General features: G+C 41.4%; 1 protein-coding gene across 4 annotated transcripts in view; it reads left to right on the top strand.

The window, feature by feature from the left end:
• Nucleotides 1-25,710, top strand: part of PLCE1 (phospholipase C epsilon 1) — a 359,604-nt gene that overhangs the window by 170,359 nt on the left and 163,535 nt on the right. For all 4 annotated transcript variants that reach the window (XM_081553509.1, XM_081553501.1, XM_081553520.1 and 1 more), the window contains one exon: nt 1,312-1,600. In XM_081553509.1, coding sequence (XP_081409635.1) covers nt 1,312-1,600 — 289 coding nt within the window. The remainder of the gene's footprint in view (nt 1-1,311; nt 1,601-25,710) is intronic.

The following is a 25,710-nucleotide window of genomic DNA, read 5'->3' as shown; positions in this document are numbered from 1 at the left end:
ACATGCAGAGTCTGAAGGGCATGGAAGCTTCTTCCCTTCCCTCACCACTCATCGCTGTCACCAGAGGGGGTGACCTCCACTGTCACCCTACCCTGAACTTTTTATCTGTTCACCCTCCTTATTAGACTGTGAACTCATGGAGGGGAGAAGCTGTTGTATTTACCAAGGCCTAACACATAACTGGTATATAAACACAGAAGGACAATTTTTTAATTTAATGCATCAATTGTCAACCAAGGCATGGTGCTCAAGGTAGCATGATGGAGACAACACAATATAGTAAACATTTATTCCACCATCAGAAAGCTAGATTAACTCACCCTGTGTTATCTTTCTTCTCTGGCATTTATACACTGCCAAGAAGGCTCTGGCTTCCCAGAGACCTTGACAAAACCCCATACCTCCCAGATATGTCAAACCTCATAACTTTCAGGTCTCATTTTCTAAATTAGATTGAAGTCCTACAGCACAAGAGGTATCTGTTACTTTTTGTAAACACCTCACATCTTTCAATGCAGTGCCTTGCACAGGGCAGATCTACATAAACGCAAGTTGAACAATTGCACTGAAATGGATTGAAATTATGGCTGGGAAAATGTTGTAATAACCCAATCTCTTTGAGATAATTCTTGGTGAATTCAGGTGATGAAGGAAAGAGGAAATCAGGATAGTGGCAGAGGCAGAAGAAAGAAAGGAAGGAAGGAAAAGTGGGCAGGATCTGTCATCTCATTGGATGTGGGGGTGAGGGAGGAAAAGGGGGAAAAAGGATTCAAAAGACTTTGATCCAAGCTGATGGGTTGAAAGCTTATAACCAAAAAGGGAATATAGAACTTCTCCTGCCCCTTAACCCACTCACCCTTATTTCATTCTGAGCATAGAAGGAGGATTCCTCATGAATGTCAGTCTGAAGGGTTCCTTGGAGATAGACAGATCTGGAGGAGTCACTCAAGAGAGTCCAGAACGACAAATAGGAAAGTTATGCCCTTGTCCCGCTGTAGACGAGCTTTGCTCTGATGAAGAGAAGGAGGAGAAATTTGAGCTGAATATATTTTTGGTTGGTACAAGTTGTAAGTGCTCTGTTTGATAGCAGGGTTGTTTGAACAACCTATTTCATAACTGCACATAGCTTTCCCAAATAAATGGTGTCTGTAGAATGTTCAGGTTAATGTATGAGCCTAGTGTTCACTAGTGTTTGCGCTTAGAGCGACTGAGACTTCTTTCTTAATAAGTCATTTTGGCATTTTGTCAACAAGTTGATTTGCTTTTCTAAGAAACTAGATTAATACTTCCTGTACTTTGTGCTATTCACAGATCTACAGTGCAGTGAGAAGGGGAGAAGCCACCGAAGAGACAATTAGATCTCTTCTCCATTTCTTCGCCACGCTCTCAGCCTCCGAGACAGCCCATGAAAGGATCAGTGTCGGTCCGTACTTAAAACAATGTGTCCGAGACACGGTGTGTGAGTATCGTGCCACCCTGCAAAGGACTTCCATATCTCAGTACATCACTGGCTCTCTCCTGGAAGCCACCACATCTTTAGGAGCAAGAAGCAGCCTCCTCAATTCTTTTGGAGGATCCACGGGACGAATGATGCTGAAAGGTACTGTCTGAAATTTCACTTTTAACTCTTCATCATTGAATGCAGAAAAGAATCTGAGTTAACATTTATGCATCTCCTCATGGAAAATTGAGTCTACTTATCAACAACTTTCAGAAAAGGTAGCTGCTTTAAAAGAATATAAAATGATAGTCCTTTATCAAAATCCCTTAAGGTGTAAGCATTCTGAATAATGAACATTAAGATTTTGAAATTTCTTTTTCAAAAGAAGTAAATGACTAAAAGGTTGTGTTTAATTTTTTTAAGTTATTCTCATAGATGATTTCTCCTAGTGGTAGTCTATGATGGATGTCAATTACTATAAAAAAATAAAAATAAGAAAGCTCGTAAAAAAGTGTAGTCATGTGGTCACAGTGAAAACCAACTGTTTCACTCAAAATAGAGTGGAATAGAGTTCTCTTGCCTACAGAGAATTAATAGGTTCATGTTGACCGGAGAAGCTAAAGGCCATCTTCCAGCGACTCCCATCTTAAAAAACAAGATAGTCAGAAATCCTGCTGAAAAATGAAAACTAAAGAAGAATGGGGTCTCTGCATCAGAACTTCCCAGCTACTTCCTACAGGTGCAGACAGGCAGGTCAGAAATGGCCGTGCACCAGTGGAGATTTGTGCACTGCACAGCTATCACCACCCACTTGGCATCCTTCCCTGCCAGGAAGCTGCCAGCCAGACAGGGACCACGCAGAGCAGCTTTCCACTGCTCGGGGGCTGCCAAGAACTCGCTTTGACATCTTGCCACTCCTTTCAAGGAGAGCCCCTCTCGTCCCTCCACAGCAAGCCCCAGACACCAGTGGTCTTCCTCCTTGACCCTCAACTTCCCCTACCCTGCCCCACCCCAACACCCCTTGGGAAGACCCTAGAGGAGGTCCACACCTGTCTGTGTACCATGTGGGTGCCATGCTGATTTGTTTTCTAGTGTCACCTTAACTTTTGTGGATCAGTTATAAATGATGAATGAAGAAAAACACAAGATGGGGACCACTAATCCCAGAGACTAAAGAGGAGAAACTTAGATTCATATATGTTTCATTCATTCAGCATACTTTTTTTGAGCCCCTGGGTGCTGGGTTGGGGACAAAACATAGCCCTTACTCTCATGGAACTTGTTGAGAAGATCCCCTGGAGAAAAGAAAGGCTACCCACTCCAGTATTCTGGCCTGGAGAATTCCATGGACTGTATAGTCCATGGGGTCGCAAAGAGTTGGATACAACTGAGTGACTTTCACTTTCACTTTTTCATCCATGGAACTTGTAGTCTCTAGGTAGTAAGGGTTTCCCCTATACACAGGATTCAAGATTTCTCTATTCTGATGTGGCTCCTGGTAACTGCCAAACTTGCACTCTCCATCAGTGCTCTTCCTGGGAATTCGGGTTGAGATTGACATATATTCGAGTTGGCAGAGCTTCAATGCTTGCGACTCTATGTGAGGAGCTTATCCTATGTGTTAATCAGGCTGTGTTTATCGGATACCCACTCTGTGCCAAGCAGTGTGTAGGTCTTATGGGAGATCCTAATAACATACAAGTCAGTTTTCTTGCCTTTAAGTTTTTATGATCCTAGTGAGGCAGCCAGATTTGCATGTACCAAGTATTCAAAGAACAGACTGCAGAGAGTTAAATGCCAAATAATGTGGAAGTGACTCTAAGAGTTCAAAGTGTTTGGAAGTAGAGTTAATGGTCCATGTGACAAATGGTTTGGCTGCAAACGAACAAAGTCAATAAAAGCCACTTTGTTTCTTCTCTATTAATTGCAAAAGGACCGATCTCCAGGCTTCCCAAATGTTTTGGTTCCCAGGCAGGCTGCCTCCAGTCTTACAAAGACCTTTGGGGAGAAAAAAGGAGGCCATTAGTTAAGGTGTCTGTTGCCCTGATAGTAAGTAAGTTGATCTCCATTGCTATTTGCACTTTCCTATTCAGATCAGAACTCTGAGGTCAGCATTCCCATCTCTGAGACTTGTTGGATCATCAGCTAATGAGTTATCATTGAATTGGATTTTATGCAAGAGTTGGGAGTTTCTTTTAACTTTCTGTTTTGCAGATCTTTAATGGTTTCTGATATCCGTCTGTAAGTAGTTTCTGCTGAATAATGTAGTTAGCAGGTTGGCTTCAGCTCCAAGCTAATTTCTGTATCTCTACCTTACTCTCTTGGAAGTCTTTTTCAACTTCAGTGCTTTCTCCCATGGTTTTTTCAAAATCTGTATGTGCTGTAGTGAAAAATATGGTTCTTCAACATGCAGTGGAATATAATACATCTTAAAAAACCACACATGGCCATTCAAAATCATGGAGTGTTTAGAGAACCTATAGGTTCAGCATATTGAGTAGCTGGGTCTTGAGCTCTATTGGCCTCATACTCCAGCAGGGAGTCTGGAGGATATGCTTGGCTGCTATGCCATATTTGTCTACTTGTTTTATTGTTCACTGTGTGTCCTATGGCATCGAACAGGCCAACAGCTTTCAGCTCTGTGTCACTAATGAAAATCTATGGGAAGTGTGTAACACAGTCTCTAGGTTATAAATGACTCATGTTCCAGAGTTCATTTCTCAGGAGCTGTGTGGAACTCAGAACGCTTTCCTGGAGAAGCAGTATTAAACATTGTGATTTGGTTCCAGACTTTAGTCCTCAAAAACCTCTTTAACCCACAACACAGTTGAAATCTACACACTTCCCATGGAATAGAGAGAAAAATACAATTATTAGAATACTGAGCATCAGCCTCCAGGAAAAAAGCAATACAAATGAGTTAAAAGGCATTTGTTGTTGAGGGGGAATAATTTTAATTAAGATGAGTAAAGTAAAACTTTCATGGAGATTTTGTAAAGAACTTTGGGCCATTTCAGATTTTAGATGTTGGCACCTATAGTTCTGTTATTATTGTTAATTATATTTTGAAACTCATATGGAATGAAGAAGGGAAGAGGGAGACAGGACAGAGTTTATAATTTTTTCCCAGAGGGAAAAGGTAAGGAAGAGGGTCAAAAAGAATGACCTTTTCCATGAGAGAGATCACATTTAAAGTGGATTAAATCGAGTTGGAAAAGGTAGAAAAAAAAAAGGAGGAGGGCGAAAAGCAAATGCTATATGAGTCCTTTTGTGTGAGGTGCTTGGAATAGTCCAAATCATCAGAGACAGAAAGTAGAACTGTGGTTGCAGGGGCTGGTGGAGGGAGGGTTTGGATGCATAGTTACTGTTAATGGGTACAGAGTTTCATTTTGCAAGATGAAGAATTCTGAGGATGGATCATGGTGATAATTGTGTAACAATATGAATTTACTCAATACAACTCAGCTGCATTAAAAATGGCTAAGATGCTAAATTTTGTTATATATGTTTTTACACATGCGAACACACACTCACAAATCAAAGGATTTAAACAGGAGGAACACATTATGCAGGTCTTTAGTGCCAGGCCCATTAAGATGTTAGAAAGAACCAAGTTTGTGAAAGAGAAATGTGAAGACAACTTTCCAGGTGACCTGCAAGTGCCCCAAGTCAACTTGTCTCCTGCAAGTGGTTATGATTACAAAATGAGGGTTGGAGCTGCCTGTAGTAGGTGAGAATAGGAAGAGAAAATGTCCAACCAATTTCTTCATTATTCACAGGGCATTCCGAAGTCAGGACTTGATAAGGTAAGGGTTGATTGGCCAGAATTCTGCAGCCTTGCAGCATTACCACAGTCTACAAGATTCTTCTAACTCTCCAATATCTTCATCAGTTTGCACCCCTCTAGTGGTACGAGTAGCTCTAAAAAATCAGCCAACAGTCAGTTCATTCCTGGTTTTCTGCCTTCAGGACCAGTGAGAATGGTCTGTCTGCTCAATAGAAAGTTTGCCAAATAATGAGAAACGTTTTCTGATATGAAGCATCGATCAGCAAGGGTACACTATCTCAAAATGGAAAATGGAGAACTTACTCCATCCTATCAGGGACTTCTGCTAGTTGAGTACAGTCAAGATCTTTCTGCTTCCCATCTAATTCCCCTTTTCCTCCTCCCCACTAACCTTTCTAGAATCCCAGGACCAACTCAGTAGAGCAGTGGCAGCCAAAAGAGTTATTGACTTCAATAATCAGGAAGATGTTTTCTAAATCCATTGCCTACTTTTCTTTTTTTCCAATGTACTCCCTACTAAAAATTACAAAAGCAAGATAAAGTCAAAAGGGAGAGAAAGGAATGAGGTAATTGATAGTAATGTAAAGCACTGAAATAGCAAATGTGAAAAAAAAATGGTGATAAGGAAGAGGATTTTTCAATGTAAGGCGACTGTTTTCAAGTGTACATTTTGTATCAGCTTGTTCCTAAGTTTGTAAATCAAAGAATTAAATATTTACATGTAACTTGGACAAAGCACAGTCACCCATATTTAAATTATGTAGTAGAAAGTGCTCATTTTTTAACCAGTTTGAGTGTGTGTATGTATAGAATAGTTATTAATAAATAAAGTTATTCATCATAGATAGACTGTAAATAGAATATTAATATGAAAAGAAAGGGTTTCCCTGGTGGCTCAGATAGTAAAGAATCTGCATGCAATGCAGGAGACCTAGGTTCCATTCCTGGGTCGGATAGGTCCCCTGGAGGAGGGCATGGTAACTCACTCCAGTATTCTTGCTTGGAGAATTCCATGGACAGAGGAGCCTGGCGGGCTGTAGTCCATGGGGTCACAGAGTTGGACGTGACTGAGCAACTTACACTTTCACTTTCATGTGAAAAGAAAAAGTGCCCTGCAGATGTAATATTCGTATTTGAAAATGGGGAATATTCTGTTTCTGATAGAAAGGTCTAATAATTTTCAACTTATTTTCTTATACTGCAATAAGTATATTCTATTTGTGTCTTTTTCTAAAGTGAATACCTTTGAGTATAAAAATAGGAAGACCTAATAGGAATATACACACACACATTTGAGCTATGTGATTGTACCTCATAAATAATTTAGTTTATGAAGGCTGTCTTGGTTGACTTCCTCATAATCAAAACAATTACCCTTTACATGCCTACCAGGCAGGGAGAGACGTCTCCATGGTTCTAATTCTAAGATTTAAGTGTATTTAAATCTGACTTACTAGTTTTGTGACCTTGAAATTATTTTCTTGATGTTAAAGTATGCTTTAATGCAACTTGGGGTATGTTTTTATACCAGCTAATCAACTGAGAAGTATTTATTCAGTGCCCACTATTGTCTAGGGCAGTGTCACCTCAGAGAAGAATGGAAAGATCACATCTGGAAGCCTTCAACTTGTAAGATAATATTTCTCACTCCAGTGAAAATGTAATAGTAGGTTTCAGGCTTACTGAAGTAGCCCTTATTGCCACCCTAAAAAAGTTCACAAAGTTCAAGGCTAGTCAGTTGAAGGTGGGGTCTGTAGCTCATGGAGCCAGGAAGCTTGGTGGGCGCAGGACGAAAGCCCTCTGCCTTGGGATACACGTGGCCAGGCATGATCCAGCAGTGTGACTTCATGTCCAGATGTGACATACACCTGTGCAGGTGTTTCTGACAAATGTGACTCCACACCCCTGCTTATAACCAGGGGGAACGTCTCCAAGGCTCCAGGGCAGCACAAAGTTGTCAACCTCAAATATTACCAGAGACATGATGCTTCTTGAATCAAAACAATCAAGTGTATTTTGGGGGAGGAGGAGGATCAAGTGGAGGAACTAACTTTTTAAGAAAACTTTTCCAAGCTGACATCCTTATTACTGTTATCTCTGAAATTGTAAACTCTCCCATCTGTAAAGAGAAAGTTGGGCATAAGGAAGGATTGGAATTAGAATCATAGTAATAGTTGTGAATATTTTTTTAGTTCTTGCTGGGTGCCAGGTGTTACTCTGAATGCTTCACATGTTTGACTTCATTGAAAACCATTCAATGATCCAATGGGAAACTGAGGCCCAGAGATATGAAGAAACTTGCTTAGGAGTGCATAGGTAGTCTGTGATAGAGTCTGTGCTTGAACCCAGGCAGCCTGTTGAGTCCTTATTGTGTTTCAGACAATGCACCAAGCCCTTTATCTGCATTATTTCGTGTAGTCTTTTTGGGTTGATTTGTGTCCCTTGAAAGAGATATGTTGAAGTTCAAACCTCAGATCCTATGATGTGACTTTATTTGGCAGTAATATCTTTGCAGATGTAATTGCGTTAAGATGAGGTGGTTTTCTGTTAGAATGGTCCCTAAACCCAGTGAATGGTTTTCCTTATCAGAAGAAGAAACAGGCAGACAGACCATGTTGGGATGAACACCATGTGATACGAGAGGCAGAGATCAGAGTGATGCATGCAGACCAAAGAATGCCAAGGACTGCCAGCCAGCAGCAGCCACTAGAAAAAGACAGGAAAAAATTCTTGCCAGAGTCTAAGAGGGAACATGCCCCTGCCAACACCTTGCTTTTGGACCTCTAGCCTCTAGAACTGAAAACAAAGTTCTGTTGTTTTAAACCATCCAGTGGTAGTATTTTGTTAGGGCAGCACTAGGAAACTATGACTGTCCTTTTTTGGCGATCCCGTAAGGAAGAAATGATTAGTGCTAGGAGACTAAAGCTCATAGAGGTTAAATGACTTACCCAAGGTCATACAACTAGTCAGTGTATGTAGCCAACTCAGGTCAAGCTTCTCCAGGGCCTGTGGTCACAGCTATGATGCAGACATGTTTGCAACTCTCCGATGGCACTGTCTATTTCTGCTTTGTTTTAATTGATTGTGGATTTTTCTGGTCTCAGTCTCTAATATTCATACTCCTCTCCCATGAGCATCTTGCCTGACACAGGACCAGGCACAGAACAGACAGTCCATAAACTTTCATGGATTCCGGGGGCAGGTGTGTTCACAGAATCAAGGAACATGTGATCATTGCTCTTTATCACATTTAATTGAGATAATTTTAGAACCAAAGAAAGAAAGCACTAATTTTCACTGTAGGCTGCACTAACAAATCAGGCTCATACCAAATGAAAATGCAGATACATTCAGTAAGTTCCCAAGCTGGTACAAAAGTTATTTTCATGGTCTCAGAAGGTACTATCAGCACAAGGTCCTGGAATGGTTACAGAGTTATCTCCAGGGCCTTCCTTACTCCCTGTCTGAACTCTTCTCCTTCTTCCTCAGACACCTCTTGCCTTGGGGGTCCAGAGCCCCCTTAACTGTATCAGCCCATTTACTCCTCACTTGATACCCCATAAAAAAACAATCTCCTTTTCTTTCTGTAGTGGATCCTAGCAGGGCTTTGTGAAGAGAGGGATCTGGTAGGTTGAAATAGAGACCTGGGGTGTTGACTGATGAAGGAAACCTCTCTGTGAACATCAGGGACAGATAGAGGAGCCGACGGTAACTAGTAGAGGAAACAGGGCACCCAGGTATAAAGGCATGAGACAGGAAAAGGCACGATGTGTTCAGGGACTGCTGGTCTATCATGCTGTTCTGGCCAAAGTTTGAGGTGCACAGGAAGTAAATAGGAAGGTATGGGGCAAGAAAATAGGTCTCCAGGGGGCTGTAATTCATGATAAAGAGCTTGGATTCTACCTTGTAAGTAGGAGAGACACAGAAGGGTTCTAAGGAAGGATGTGATGTGATCAGACCCTTTAGAAAGATCCATCTGGCTTCAGTGTGGAGTGGGGCTGCTCAAAGCATCATCTTTAGCCCAACTGCATCAGAATTGCCCAGCGTGAGTGTCCACAAAATAGCTTTCCTGGCTTCATCCCAAACCTACCAAATCAAGAGTCTCTGGTCAGGAATTCCCTGACAGTTCAGTGGTTAGGACTCCATGATTTCACTGCCCAGGGCACAGGCTCAATCTCTAGTTGAGGAACTAAGATCCTGTAAGCTACGAGGCATGACCAAAGGGGAAAAAAAAAAAAAGCATGGCCAAAGGGGGAGGGGAAGAGCTAGAATCTCTGATACTTCAGGTGAGAATGCCTGGTGTGGAAGTGGATGGAAGGAAAGAGTAGTGAGAACTGGAGGCATTTAGGAGGAGGCATTGCTAAGGCTCCAGAGAGTCCCTTGGACAGCAAGGAGACCAAGCCATTCAATCTTAAGGGAAATCCACCCTGAGTACTCATTGGAAGGGCTGATGTTGAAGCTGAAACTCCAGTATTTTGGTCATCTGATGCAAACAGCTGACTCATTGGAAAAGTCCCTGATGCTGGGAAGGATTAAGGGCAGAAGGAGAAGAGGGCATCTGAGGATGAGATGGCTGGACGGCATCACTGATGCAATGGACATGAACTTGGGTGAACTCCGGGAGATAGGGAGGGACATAGAGGACTGGCGTGCTGCAGTCCATGGGGTCGAAAAGAATCGGACATAACTGAGCAACTGAACAACAACATTGCTAAGGCAGTGTCGGGTACTGCTGGCCCCTTGTAATCGGTAAAAGTTACAAAAAGACCCCCTCTTCACTCTCTCCAGGGTGATGAAGCCTCATCCCCACATACATCATTTAGTGCACAGCATGTAGACTCAAATCTCTCCTCCACTTGGGTACAGACCTTTGTACAGTGCACAAATTGTCCCCTGTTGTTACCATTAGTAGTACATCTTTCCAATGTTGGTAAAAGTTAATTGAATTGTTGGATCATATGCCCATCTATCCTTCCCATTGCTCCAAGAAATCAAGAAGTTAAGGGCTGATTAAATCCTAACACTAAATTCAGAAAGGTTACTGGTGAGGACAGCAACCCCAGTCAGTCACTTGGACTTTCCGTATTTGTTCAGTTCAGTCGCTCAGTCGTGTCCCGACTCTGCGACCACATGGACTGCAGCATGCCAGGCTTCCCTGTCCATCACCAACTCCCGGAGCTTGCTCAGACTTATGTCCTTTGAGTCGGTAATGCCATCCAACCATCTCATCCCCATCTTTGAACTGATCATAAAAATACCAAGTCCTAGTTCCAGAAACTCAGAGTAGGCCATGTTTCCGAAAACCATTTGCAAGATAGTTATTTGAAACTCTGTACCCCAAAAAACAGCAACTAGATTCCAATCCTTTCCTCCAAAGCTTGCTTATCACATATAACACGAAAATCATAACTATTTTAAATCAAGAAGTCTTAAAATATGACTTTTCAATGTCAGTAAGTAAACGTTCCTCCCAAACAACCTGAAATAAGAAATCATTGCATTGATCTTGAAAAAGGAAGGTTTAGAGAAGGAGAAAGAGCAGTTGGATAACCTTGGGGGAGTTAAGAAATACATTTAAATTGAAATATAAAGAGAGAGAAGATTAAGAATAGTATTTAAATCAATTAAAAATAAATAAATTTTTAAAAAAGAAAGCACAGGAAGAATAGTGTTTAAAGCTGAAACAATACAGTTATCAACAGAAAAATAAAACTAAAAAGATGTAATTTGCAGTGATGGGGAGAATGGTCCAAATGTCTCATCTTCCATTGAGATGATTAAATACACTATTCTTGAAAGGGAAGGGAATATTTTTTTTAAATAAGATGCAAATCTTTTTTTTCATCCTTAAATTGTACATTTATTATTTATTTATTTTTGGCTGGGTTGGGTCTTTGTTGCTGCATGCGGGTTTCTCTAGTTGTGGAGCTATTATAGTTGCAACGCATGCTCAGCTTCTCATTGCAGTGATTTCTTTTGTTGTAGAGCACGGACTCTAGGGCATTCAGGCTTCAGTAGTTAGAGTGCATGAGGCTTAGTTGCCCTGAGGCGTCTTAGTTCTAAGACCAGATGTGGAACCCATGTCCCCTGCATTGACAGGTGGATTCTTAAGCACTGGACCATCAGGGAAATCTCCAAAATCTTTTTTTACAGTTAAAAGATAACTGTCAAAGAATAGACATTTCATGCAAAAATAGTTGCCTCCAAGAGAGGCCTTTTACTTGTTACCTCCTACCCATCTATACTGTTTGAATGTTGATGTTCTTGTCCATACTACATAAGTAATGGTTAAAAAGAGGCATTTGGAGCCTGTGTGCAGACTTTGATGGATTCAAGCCCCTTGTTTCCAATGATACTGTTTTCTGCATCCATTTGGGGCTCACATTCAGATGAGAAGGGGGACAGAGGCTTTGTTGAAGTAAGTGGGGAGAAGGGCTTAGAATGAATAAGAAAAGTATTACTGGGGCTCTCTTTGTCCTGTTAAATGCTTCATGGTTAAAAGAAATTGACTGGGAGCATCATTCTGTCTTGGGTTTGAGTCTCTATTTCAACACTATGCCATCTTGAATAGGCGGCTTTACTTTCTAGGCTTTAGTGTCTGCCACCATAAATCAGGAATAAAAGTGACAACTTCACAGAGGTGTTCTGAGGACTAAATGAGATAATGTGTATAAAGAACTGAGCAAAGTATCTGATATCTCTGTTCAGTAAATGTTAGGTTGATGACGTGATGCCGAGTTTGATGAGGGTAGCAATGATGATTGCTGCCACCCTTACCAGCCCCTTGAAATGCCAGCCTTCCACTGTTCTTAATTCAGGTGCTCTGCTCTTTGCTCAGTCTTGGATGCACACAAACCTCCAGGTTTCTCTGGCTCTGAACTCAGAGAAGTAGTATCTTACAGGACACTTGAGAGCTTGTTTGGAGGTTCTAGCAGGGGAGCGTAGCTACTCGTATACCCTTGACGGAAGACCGGTCCTCCTCTATCCGGGATGATCGTCCTCTTCGACCGAGCGTGCAGCTTCAGGAGGGACGCACATGGAGCGGTGAAGGAGAGAGGGGACACCCACCTAGCCAGCCAGATCAGCCGAATCAACACTGGCGATCAATGGGGTGACAGGTGTTGCAACCAGATCGCCCTCACATCCTTACATGACACTTGAAAAGAGATATCTAGAGGCTGGAATCTGCCCCTTTGTAAGGTTTTCCTTAGGATTTGTGCATCAGATCATTTGTTAATTCATTTAACAAACATTTGTTGAGCATCTTCTATGTGACAAGCACTGTGTTAGGCCCTGAGGATAAAACAGTGAATAAGACAAAGTCTAAACTTTCAAGGAAGTCACCTGATAGTGCAGGAGATGGACAAATATCCCTGCAATTTTCAGATGGTAATAAATGTTATAGTTGAGATAAAAACAAGATATAGGGGCTCAGAGGCTCCCTGTACCAACTTGAGTGAAGTCTGAGGTTTCTAAAATCACTTAAGAGCCTGGAGAAATGTGAACACCTTATGTAACTAAGGAAAACAAGCTCTCACCTCTATTATGATGCTTCTGTTGTTTCAGTTCCGTTTTTTTTTGCTGGTATCATCTCTGTTCCCTCCAGAGTAGAAAAGATGCTAAGCATTTATTCCTGGGATTGGACACCATGTCTACTAAGATTGGTATGGAATTTAGTGTTCAAGTTAGAATTTGTACATTTTTATGAAGATGCATTACTCTTTACAATAAAATTAAATATTTCAATACATGTAACTAATCCTTTTTAGTGTTTTTAAATTGTTTACCTTTTTAAAGGACAAAAACCTCACTTAAATGAGCTATGAAAATTCTTGTCCATGGGAACATTTATAGAACATAGTGGAATATACTAATAATTTGTTTATAATAACATGTGGGTCAGTAGCAAATATTTAAGAGGAAAAAAAGAGATGATCTCAGGACAGTCTGAGTCATTATTTAAACTTCTGTCGGAATTAAGTCTTAAAACCAAGAAATTACTAGTACAGTTAAAGTTGTAAGTGGACATTTTAAGAGTGGTTGGTTTTCAATGGACTAAACTCTAACAGAAGATTTTACCATCTTCTGGAAAGTATAAAATGTTTTGCCAGCTGGAAATATGTACATATTTGGCATTTTAAGCCTTTTTACTCTCTATTTCATTGTAATAACAAACGATTCTATGATGTCCTGAACAAATGGTTGCTTCAGCCCCTCTGAGGCTTTCCTTGTGAATTTTACATTCACTAGAAACACCGTTGCTAATAGTCGTGAGTATTTTACCCCGATTCACACCCAGACTCACTCAACTTTTGCATTAGTAAGCAGACTTGTCTAAAATCCATTTCAAGCAGATATTTTTGTGGATGATCTGGAAACATGGAGGGAAATTGAGAGTATAAAAAGTTTTGGAGACTCTGGCAATGCACAGGATCTGAGCTTATGGACTACCAAGTCTAGAACTAAAACCTTTAACTGGGCTTAAAGGGGCAAAGCCTGCATTTGGTCTCCAAGTCTCTCTGATCCCCAACCCAAGTTCTTAACCACCAGGAAACCCTACAGTTTTAACTCTCACTCACATTTCACCCTGTACTGACCTTGTATGTGTGTTTGTGTGTGTGTGCATGCGTGTACATACATAAATATAACATAGAACCCCCAATTTGACTGCAAGTCCATCCAGACTACAAAACTGATCTCTTCTCTGTGTACCTGCTGCCTCCTTGCCCTGTATTCCTCCCAGGACTTCTAAGACATTTCCAGTATTCTTTGTTATGGGAACCTGTAGGGGTGGGTGGAAGGATCTTCCCATCTATGGCTGAGTAGTCATAGCACAGAATCAACCAAATGGGAGAGGATGTCTCAGAAAATATTTGTTGAGTAAATAAATAAGTAAATGAATACATACAGACAAATCAAGATAACATATAATTCCCCGTACTAAAACCAGGAAAGAAATTTGAAGCCATCTAGTTCAAACCTGTGAGCATCACCATCCAGAGTTAATTTACCAGCAATGACTATTTTTCAAGCATCATTTACAAAACTCACTTGGTCTGGTCCCCGTCCTGCTCAATCTGTGACTGGAGGTACCGGGCAGAAGTCAGACTGTCTGAGAGCCATACAAGGGATATTTAAGCCTTTGACCTTCCTTGGCCTCTGAGCGGGAGAGTCCCGCGCTGGCCCATCTTGAGGCCGACAGCCATGGAATGACTGCTCTCTGGTCTGTTTCTGTCACTGCTCTGTGTGTCCTCGTACCCCTGAGCCAATTGACAAGTGCACTTGAGGGTCTTATCTCTGCACAGTGGACCTACGCTGTTGTTGAGAAAAGAGAAAAGCGGTGGGGAAGGAGTGACCCCAGTCTCTGCATTAGCCCTGCTTTGAAGAGTCTGGAGTCTCTTTCCTGAGCAAAGAGATGAGGGCACCTCCATTCCACAGCCCTCACACTGAGAGAGGAGTCCATATTCCCTCTCTGTCTTTGGGGGAATCCCCTCTTCTCAGTGGTCATCATACCCCCACACATGCCAAGGACAGGCCACTGGTGGTGGAAATTCATTTATCTTGCAAATATTATTAAACACCTTCACTGCCAGCTACCAGGAATAGAACAGACATTGTACTCACCCACGTGGAACTTAAAGACCAGTAGGGAATCAAGAAATTACAAAAATGAATGAAGTTGTGGCCATGGTACATGCCAGCAGGGAAAGGGCCATGCGCATGTGACCCTCTTAAAGGGGGATTTGACCCAAGCAGAGAAGGCTTCCATGTAAGGCTAAAGGCTCTCCTTAGTTATCTAAGGGAAGAGGAGCAAGAAGAATGTTCTAGACAGAAATAATCATTTGCCAAGGCCCCATGGCAGCCAGGAGTATGGCAAGTTTGAGGTTTGAGTGGACAGTTGAGATCTGGAGGGTTCCTCCTCAAGAAAGTCTGGAGAACTCAGAATGACAGAGGCTAACAGGTATTGGGTGTTCACGGTGAGCCAGACATTCTTGACAAGTTTTTTTTTTTTTTTTTTTTGGCATTATCTAATTTAAAACTCATATTTTTACATGAGAAGAAGCTAAGCCACAGAAAAGTAAAGCAAGCTGCCAGATAGTACAGACTCTAGTTAACGGCCCCTGTCTGTATCCTTGGGAGCCATGGAAAACCAAGTTTCAAACAGAAGAAGGGACACAATAGAGTTTCTCTTTCAAAAGGATGATTCAGACAAAAATCAGCTTGAGATGCCTCCAGCCCTCTTTATACCCAGATAAAAATGTTAGCATTTAAAACCACCGAGGATATTCAATCAGAGAATAAAGGATACTCTGAAAGTAAGATACAGCTTAGATGAGCCTTAGTACTCTGTGGTTGTTCTGAGGAGGCAGGCAAGGGACAAATAACCTAGTAACCCAGCTCTCTCTACTTCCTGGGAACTGTATTCCAAGAAGTTTAGAAGAAAGGTTTGTGGTGTGGACTAGAAAGGAGGATTGATGACACCCCACCCACCACCCCCGCCGCAGGCCCAGGGGGACTGTTAACACTCCCCCACCCCAGGCCAGACTCACTGAATACTGAGTCATAGCAGTGTCTTGCTTTAACCAAAGAAGCAAAAACTCCCTGGCAGGCCAAATCCAGGCCATGTGGCTTTTTCCTTGACAGCTTCAATATTTTTTTAAATTAGGAAATTTTGTATTAAAATGTACAGTTCTGTCTTTTCTGGCACCCCCGGGCCACCATTCTCCGCTGGCCCCTTGCGCTGGTCCTGATCCGTACACCTGCCTCCAAGCAAGACACACCAGCTCAGCTCACCCTCCCATACCTACCCACCCTGACCCCACCACTGGGTTGTCTCCCTCCCAGATCAGGTCTCGTTTTCTCACCTGCCTGACCCTGCGGACATCTTCTTTTGTGTGCCCTGGGTGGTATGCCAGGGAGAATTTCAGTTCTTGGGTTTAGGAGGCTGGGCTGGAAGCAGGGAAGTCTTCTGTGAACAGCTTCTGCTTGGAAGTGGGGGGGGAGGGGTCTCATTCCAGGCAAGAAAAATATGTGAGATAAAGTAAAGGGTGAGAATGAGGAAGTGATTCTCAGCCAAGATCTCATGGAGGGAATACAAAGGGGCATAAGTCTAAGTTGGTAGATGTGGTCACAATTTGGAGAAAACAAGGGAAAAATTTGGACCTAAAGCATTAGAGAGGCATCACAGGCTCTTAAAGCAGGTTGAATTTTAGGAAGGAAAGACCAACAAAGGTCAAGAGTCTGGAGGTAGGACACCCTCGCAAGGAGGGAGAGTCGTAATCACAAACCTGCATGGATCAGGAATAGTGTGCTCAAAATAAAGGGCCAGAAGCCAGTGTGAACACAAGTAGTTTATGTTGGCCCAGGGCAATACTTACAGGAAAAAAGATTGGTCTTGGAAATTTAGCATCACAGGGAGAAAAATGAAAAGGTAATAAAAATTTCAGTTGGTTAAGAATGAAGGCATTTTTACTATGACACAGCAGCATTGTGAAAATCCCCACACTTGTGCCAAAGGGTATATGTGGCTAAACTTCTCCTGGAGTTTGGGCTTTTGACTGGTCTTGACAGAGACTGCTCAGCCTGAGGGGCTGGGAGTGGGGCCTCGTTGGACTTCCTTAAAGCATAGATCTTGCCCAAATGTGGAAAACCTTTAGGGACATGAAAACCATTAGGGATCTGTAGCCCTGACTTGAACCAAGCAGAATAAACAAACCCCTGCCCAAATTGGAACTCACTGGATGCCTTTCAGAGTTATCCAAGGGGAAAGGCTGGAGGCCTCAAGGGTCTTCAAGTGGGTTAATGTCCTGTTTCACTGCTTCACTCCAGTCTAATTTAACTGCGTGCTCTTCAGTCTTTGCCCTTTTTTGAAGTGTCTCAACACCTCAGTTGCAAACCCAGAAATAGACTGTGTTCTGAACCTAAAACATATACTGTATTCCCCTTTTTTTCTGCTAACGGGATGTTAAAGTCCGAGTTAGATCTTCTGGAAATGTGTTACATATTCAGTAACTGGGTTGGAAAAGTTCCAGAGAGCATTCACATTTTCCATAGACAGGGTCTTGGTAAGTTCCCAACCTTGATTTCTATTTTCAAAATCCTTTGTCACTCTTTCCAGTCTCATTGTTTAGTTTTCTGTATGCATAACATAGTGTAATTGTGTCTCTCTCCCCATAACAGTTAAGTGGCATGTTTTCCTTTTGATTCCATTTTTTTAAAATGGGGAGGCAGATGCACAGAGGATTGTGAACATTCATTCATTCACTGTATAGTCAACTTGATGCCTAATGGCTGGACACTCAGTTAGATGCTGTTTGGAGACAGTAAAAGGGATAGATTGAAGAAGAATTAACACTACTCCTGTCTCCCTGATGTTCACAGTCTAGTAAAAGATGGAGATGGACATAGAGGTAGGAAACCAAGACTCAGAGCAGCTAAAGACCAAGCCCTAGATGGTCATGAATCCAAAGGTCACAGAAGCTTGATTTGAACTAACCTTAACCTAGACTTGGGGCTTCCCTGGTGGCTCAGATGGTAAAGAATCTGCCTGAAATGTGGGAGACCTGGGTTCAATCCTTGAGTTGGGAAGGTCCCCGGGAAGAGGGCATGGCAACTCGCTCCAGTATCCTTGCCTAAAATCCCCTTGGACAGAGGAGGCTGAGGGGCTACAGTGCATGGGATTGCAAAGAGTCGGACACAACTGAGCGACTAAGCACAGCACCCCACAGTACAACCTAGACTTGAGCTCTTACCCTGTCTCTAGTCCACCTCTAGGAAACAAAATATAACACACTGAAAACATTTGCTGAATGCTAGCCATGGCTTTGTCCTAGCCAGGGAAAACAATGAAAAGAAAGCATGTTCTTCATTTCTAGGAGTCAGTGATTTAGTTGACCGAAAGACTGACGTTTGAATATGTGGTTCCTCCATACCATAACACATACGAAACAAAGATTAGTGATTGAAAGTGTGCGCTTTGGTAACAGATAGACCTCAATCCCAGATCTACAGCAGACAAGCTTTGTGACCTGGAGCAAATTGCTTAACCTTTCTGTTCCTAAGTTTTGTCATGTTTTCTATAAAATGGGGACAATGTAGATACTTGCCTCACAAAATTATAATGGGATAAAATCAATGACCTTAGTGATTATAAAGCATACTGTCCAAAACAAACAACAGAAAAAGGTGGATATGGAGCAAACAAGACATTCCAGAAATAATAAGAACAAAGGCTTAGATCAGAATGGCTCTTAGAAGGGGTTCAAGTTTGGGTCTAGCAAGGGGTCAGGTTAGGCAGAAGGGAGGGAGCATGGAGGGGACTGTGGAAATGGAGCTGGGTAGCGTGCCCTCGTCTGGAGGCTGCCTGGAGCCTCAGGTGGACTCTGGGGGTCAGTGCAAACCTCAGGAAACAGAGCTTTTCCCAGCTCTTGACCTCAGAGCTCATTTCTCCCATCCACACCCACCCTTCTCACAATTCCAGGCCATATCAGCCACCAACAACAACTCACCTGCTTGGAAGTTCTCTCTGCTCTCCTTGGCTATTAATAATTCAGGTGGATAATGCACATATAAATTTCCTTTTCTCTTTTTCTGCCTCAGACATGAGAAAATTGGAACTTTTTGTGCAAACTCTTTCTCTTAGAAGAAAAAGAGAAAAAGGATAGAAGGAAATGAGGGAGGTAAAAGAGATAGAAGAAGGGAAAGGGAGGAAAATGCCTAGAGATGGGATGGACATACAGGTGCATGATAACAGACGTGTTCCACAAAGCACAGACTTACTACCCCATTTATCAAAAACAGGTCACACAAATCAGTCTTGCCAATGGATTCCATTGGAAGGACTTCCTGTTCTTTTTCTCTTTCCTGCTTCTGTCTGAATGTCTGGACTTAGAGAAATTACACTAGCTATTTGAGGAAGAGTTTGCTTGCTGACACGGATGCCACATCCCTTCCAGAACCTTCTGATCTCTCCACAGTAGGGGGAGCAGGGAGCCCAGGTCTTAGATTCCTTGGGCCCTGGACTGTGTCACATTCCCTTGTGTTTATCAGTCACGCCATCTGTTCATTCAGTGACACTTACTAACCTCTTCTCTCTGCAGGCACTCTGCCAGGAGTTGGAGATAGCAACATAAGCTATAGGAGGTCCAAACAACAGTACTACAGACTCTGAAAACAGCACTGAAAAAGGACCAGGGCTACCCAGAGCACTTTTGTATCAATTTACAGTGCCCAAAGGTGACTGCTTAGTGCTTAACTTGGACCTGAATTCTCGTGATTTTTCTTAAAAAAAAAAAATCGTTTCTGTACCTTTATTACTTTGGATTTAAAAGCAAAAAGCCTGCATTGCTTTAAAAATATTGTTTTTAATATTGTATTAAGATCTTAATATTTTAAGATCAAAATATTGATCTTTTCTACTGGTCAATTTAGTACAAGTTAATGAGAAACCATGTACTTATAAAGGGACCTGTAGTAGAATAAAATAGCTTTAATTTAGGCTTCTCTGTTGAAGATCAATTTTTGAGGTATAGTTTCAAAGAGTCATTTTAGGGGAACCTCAAATTTGATTATTCAATCTCTCTGAGCCTTCTGTATCCACAACGTGGAAATAATAGGCTTAGTCTATAAATCAAAGGAATGTAGAGGCATTCAATTTTTTTACTCTAAGCCATTATACACATGTAAACTGCTGCTATTACTGTTGCAAATAATTGTGATGATAAGTAATGACTATAGTTGAGGTCCTGCCTGTGGGTTTGTGAAACCAGTGGGCTTATTCTCTGCTATATCTGGCTGCTTTTTTTCCCGTGGCCACTGCACTTGTAAAGAAACTCCATCAAAGCAGTGCTTGTCAGTTAGTAATGTGCATATGAGTCCCCTGGGGACTTTGTTGAAATGGAAATTTCAACAAATTTGGGTTTGTTAGGATTTGTTAGACCTAGTAAATTTGGATTTACTGAGTCTGGGTAAGGACTGAGATTCTAAATTTTTCAGGGATTCCTAAATGATGCACTTGCTGATGGCCAAAGACCCTCATGTTGAGTAGCAAGACTCTAGATTACCTCTGGAAGCCTCTTCAAGGGATCTTTCTGTATTGCATGGCTTCTGTGTCACCCACCTTTGCCTAAGGAGAACAAACTCCTCTTCTGAGGTTCAAGAGTTTCCACTCCAGCCTGTGCCTCGTCTTCGAGCAGGAGGCCCACCTGCTACACACAGAACAAGAGCCCTGTCCTGCTGTAGCACCCTTTGGTTGCTGCCACACATAGGAGGCAGCTTTTTTAAATAAAAAATATTCTCCTGTATGTTTGTTCCACTTTTCCTTGAGCTCTAATCCTTAGTTCTGAAGGCATCTTCAAAGTTGGTTATGGTCAGTTCACCAGCCCATTTGAATTCATCTTTGATCCCTGAGGCACTGGTCTGAGCCAATCAAGTCCATGGAAAATGGACTTCTAAACCCAAATGCACTTGCCCAGTTTCTAAGAGCTACATACAACTCAGCCAGTGCAAGTAATAGAAACAACAATAACTATCATTTATTGAATCAGAAACTACATACCATAAACTATTCTAAGTGCTTCAGCAACATCAACCCTCTTGCAACTCTAAGTATGGCCCCAGAAACAGCAGAAATCTTAGATCCCACCTGGGACCTAATGAATCAGAATCTGCATTATTTTATCAATATAATTCCTAGGTAAAAATCCTGGGTTCAGTCTTAGCTATACTACTCAATAATTGTACAAAAATCTTTTCTCCTTTGCCTTCTGTCATCATTCCCTTGGTCTCATTCAGTTTCAAGGCCTCCTTGGAAAGATCCCAGGTCTTTTTCATTGACAAAGATTGTTTGAGCATTCTCTTTGGTGCCTGGGATTGGCTGTCAACAACTGTAAGACTCAGAGTGGCCAGAGAGGATTCTTCCTTTAGAGAGAGCGAGAGTCAGCCAGTTGGGTCCCTTCAGTTGAAGAGCTTATAGAGTAATTAGATATGATCCCACCAGCTGTTAGTAAATAGAATCTGCTTGTATTATTTATATTTATATCTGTAACTGTAGATAAAAAGGAAGTCACCCTGAAAGAAATAACAGACCAGTGAGTAATTGGTCCTTCCACAGAATGAAAAGTCACATGTCTTATGTGTATTAATGACCTGTTCCCTCCCTTTGCCAACTCTCATGTGCTTATAAACAAGTAAATAATAACACACTCCTAGGGCATATGACCACCTCCCCAGAGTTTATGTGGAAATATTCAGGTCTTCTGTGAATGGCCCAACCACTATGCTGTGTTTTATGTACATCTCACGTGATTTCCAAAGCAACCTTGTAAGGTAGGCTCATGATTCCCATTTCAAAGATAAGAAAACTGAGACTTAAGAACCATAAATTGGTGCCCCTACTTAAGAAGAGCTTGAGAAGGGGGAAGATAGCTGGTGGCTTCACCCTCTATTGTCCTGAGCTATTCCCTTCTGGCCCCCAACTTCCCTGCCCCAGCCCACAAACTCAAACCTCTGTCATTAGGCTAAGTGGGTGTCTCTGTTTTAAAAGGCACTTTGAGAGCCTCATGATGATCCCACCCCTATCCAGCTTCAGAGGTATGCCAGTGTTTGTCCCAACGACAGATGATATTTCCCTTCTAAGGAGTTGAAGAAAACTGATTTTCCCCATCTTCTTGTCTCTTTAGTGGTGGTTTGTACGCCTTCCAGCTGGGAGTTCACAGGAAGCTGAGCAGATGGCCTGTTGCACTCAAAGAGATTAATTACAGGGTTAAGCAATGAAAGGGTGGCTGAGCGGAATTTGAACTTGGTTCCATCCCATTTCAGAGCCCAGGCACCTGATCACTCTCCCGAATTGCATATGCAGCCCAGGGCTCGTTCTTTACCACCTCCTTATCACATGCCTCTGGTGGGAAACATGAGAATGAAGGTGCCCAAGGTACCCAGGCATGCAGCCCCGGATTGCACAGTCATAGCTGGCAGCAGTCTGGCTCAGGATCATGGATACCAGAGGCTGGGCATGTATTCATGTCCAGGCACGGGCACCAGCACTTCTTTTGTCTCTGCTGCTCCGAGAGACGATGACAGCTGTTATTCTAGGTCTTATGACGTTTTATACCAAATCAAAGAGGAGCTGGCCTCAGGAAGAAAGCGTGAGATCTCTCTTAGACATCTTGAAACCTGTATATGTTTTCTTTACACATTTTATTGAACTGGCTTCCTTCTCCCTTGTCCCACTGCCATCATGGACATCATGCCACAGAATCAAATGGCCTTGCTAACCCCCTAGACTTTGGCCTAAGAAAGGTATTGTGAGGATTCTTCTCAACATCTTATAGTGGAAGACAGTCAAGAGGTTGATGCAGATGTCCATGCAGGTGGATTGAGACAAAGCAATGAAAATGGGATGGAAGCGACTAATTCTGGAAATAACTAGTAGATGCAAACTCAGCCCAGGAGGTGGAGGAATAACAAATGTCCCCAAGAATTTGGACCTGAGGTAGTGAAGGTGACACCCTTAATAGAAGTCCAACTTGCATAACTTGACTCTAAGATGCTGGTTGTTCGAGTAGACATTCCCAATAGAAGTATCAGGATTGGAGCTAAGTGAGAGGTCAGAACTGGAATTACACATTTACAAAGTCATCTGCTTAGCTGTGATGGTTGCAGCTTGAGATGAACATTTCTAGGAAAGAGAGAGGTGAGAGAACTGAGACTGTAGAGTTCAGGCTCAGGAGCTACAAGAAAACTCAGAAACCAGTGTCATTTCTGGAGAGTAAAGAGGAAAGATCATGTAGTGTCCTGAGGTAGGACTCAGGGAAGGTTCACGGTGTTAGGCTTAGACTTGTAGATTACCAGGCTCCCGCTCCATGACATTTGCGTGGTAATTTTAATGCACCAAATCATAATTTCCTCCAATCTATCACTAGCCACTTTGGCATAGCTATTTTTTCCCCCTCTTAAAGGTGGCTTTGACTTTATCAGTAAAGATCTTCTACACAAATAATATTGCATAATTACATACAAAATAGTTTCTATACAGTCATGTCTACTACTAGATGAGGTACATCCCGTAGGCTGAATTCATGTGGTAAGTACTTACTGAGGATTTGAGTTGAAATAACATTTGGTCAACAAGTGACACACTGTGAATCCTTATGCCTTCCAGGTTTTTGTCCCATTTTAGTTGAAAAGGGGAAATGAACAATTTTGAGTTTGTGCATAACTTTAACTGTGGTACCCAGAGTACAAGAAATGGTGAAGAGAATGGACTTTGAAGTCAAATGAGTCTGAGTCAAATTCCTGGCATCAGTACTTACTACCTGTGAATATTTAGGAAAGTTACTTAACCTTTTGCATTTCCTCAGCTGTAAAATGGAATACTTAATCATACTTGGGGGCTTCCTTGATGGCTCAGACAGCAAAGTATCTGCCTGCAATACAGGCAACCCAGGTTTGACCCTGGGTCAGGAAGATCCCCTGGAGAAGGAAATGGCAACTCACTCCAGTATTCTTGCCTGGAGAATTCCATGGACAGAGGAGCCTGGTGGGCTACTGTCCATGGGGGTCGCAAAGAGTTGGACACGACTGATTGACTAACACTTCATCATACTTAGACCAGAGTCATTGGTAGAACTAAAAGAGATACTTAAATAAAATGTTAGCAAGTAATGCTGTCAGTGCAATTACTACTGCCTTTTATAGGCTAAATAAATAAATAAATAAATAAATAAATTCCAGGTTGACGTGTGTTTTTCTTATCAAGTGACTTTGAGCTACCCAAAGTCTGGTACAGGTCAGTTCTGAAATAATATGTTTTAAATCAGGAATAACATGCACCAGTTTTCTTTTAAGTCATAGAGCTATTTTAATTGATACTCATATCATCATGGGTTGAAAATGTGATTATAATAACAAACAACAATTTTCAACATGCATTTTTAAAATATATATTTCCTTTCTTTAAAACAAACATAATTTTTAAAAATATCAGAGTGTTTGTGGTTTGAAGTCATGGTTACAGTCACGTCCCAGTTTGCCATCTGTTCTTGTCCAATGTACAGGTCCAAGTTAAGGTCAGAACTGCAAATAAACAATAAATGTCTGCTGGTCTCATACAAGGCTTTTCTCGGATAGGCTGTACTTAAATATGTGATATATTAATATAAAATAAATATGCAGTTAAACATATGAAAATTAAAGTAATGCACCATATTAATAGAATAATGGATAACAACCACATGATCATCTCAATAGATCCAGAAAAATTATTTGACAAAATCCAATACCCTTTTACAATAAAAACGTTTCACAAAATAGGAATAGAAGGGAGCTTCTCTAACCTGATAAAGCGCGTCTATGAAAAACCCACAGCTAAGATAATGTGGAATAGTGGAAGACTGAGAATTTTTCACCTAAGATCAGAACCAGACAAAGATATCTATTCTCACCGCTTCTGTTCAACATTTATTGGAGGATCTTACTAAGGCAATTAGGTAAGAAAAAGAAACAAAAGGTATTCCAACTGGAAACAAAGAAGTAAAACTATCTCTGTTATCAGATAACCTGATCTCATATATAGAAAATCCTAAGGAATCCACTAAACTCCTATTAGAACTAATAAGTGAATCCAGCAGGCTTGCAAGACAGAAGCTCAGTCATATTTCTGCACACTGGCCATGAACAATCTGATAGTGAATTTACAAAAACTGTTTCATTGACAGCAGCGTCAAAAATAATAAAATACTTAGGAATAAATTTAACAGAAGAAATTTAAGACTCATGCACTCAAAACTACAAAGCATTGTTGAAAGAATTTTAAAAGACTTCAATAAGTGGAAAGACCTCCTGTGGTCATGAATTTAAAACTAATATTGTTAAACTGGCCATACTCCCCAAAGTAATCTACTGATTCAGTGCAATCCCTACCAAATTCCACCTGCTGTTTTGGGGGAATTAACAAGCTGATTCTAAAATTCACATGCACTTTCAGGGTCCCAAAATAGCCAAAATAACTTTTTAAAATAAAAATTAAAAGTGAAAAACATTGGAAGACTCACACGTCCAATTTCTAAATTTACTACAAAGCTACAGTAATCATACTGGCATAAAGACAGACATATAGACCAAAAGTATGGAATAGAGATCCCAGAAGTAAACCCTTGCATGTATGATCAAAAAATTTTCAACAAAGATCATTCAGTGGGGAAAGTTTTTCCAAAAATGATGCTAGGAAAATTGGATACACATGTAGAAAAATGAATTTGGACCCTTGCTTTACACTGTATACAAAAATTAACCTAAAACAAATCAAAGAACTAAATATAAGACCTAAAGCTATGAAACATAGGGAGAAAGCATTATGACATTATATATGGCAATGCATTTTGGATATGACACCAAAAGCACAGTCAACAGAAGAAACATGGAAAATAGGACTTTATCAAAATTAAAAATTTTGTGATATTCAGTGTCTTATAATAACTTATTA

This window comes from Giraffa tippelskirchi, chromosome 2 (assembly GCF_054371585.1).
Source record: "Giraffa tippelskirchi isolate mGirTip1 chromosome 2, T2T-mGirTip1v1.2.pri, whole genome shotgun sequence".
Lineage (NCBI taxonomy): Eukaryota > Metazoa > Chordata > Mammalia > Artiodactyla > Giraffidae > Giraffa > Giraffa tippelskirchi.
This window is presented reverse-complemented; position numbering and strand designations above follow the sequence as displayed.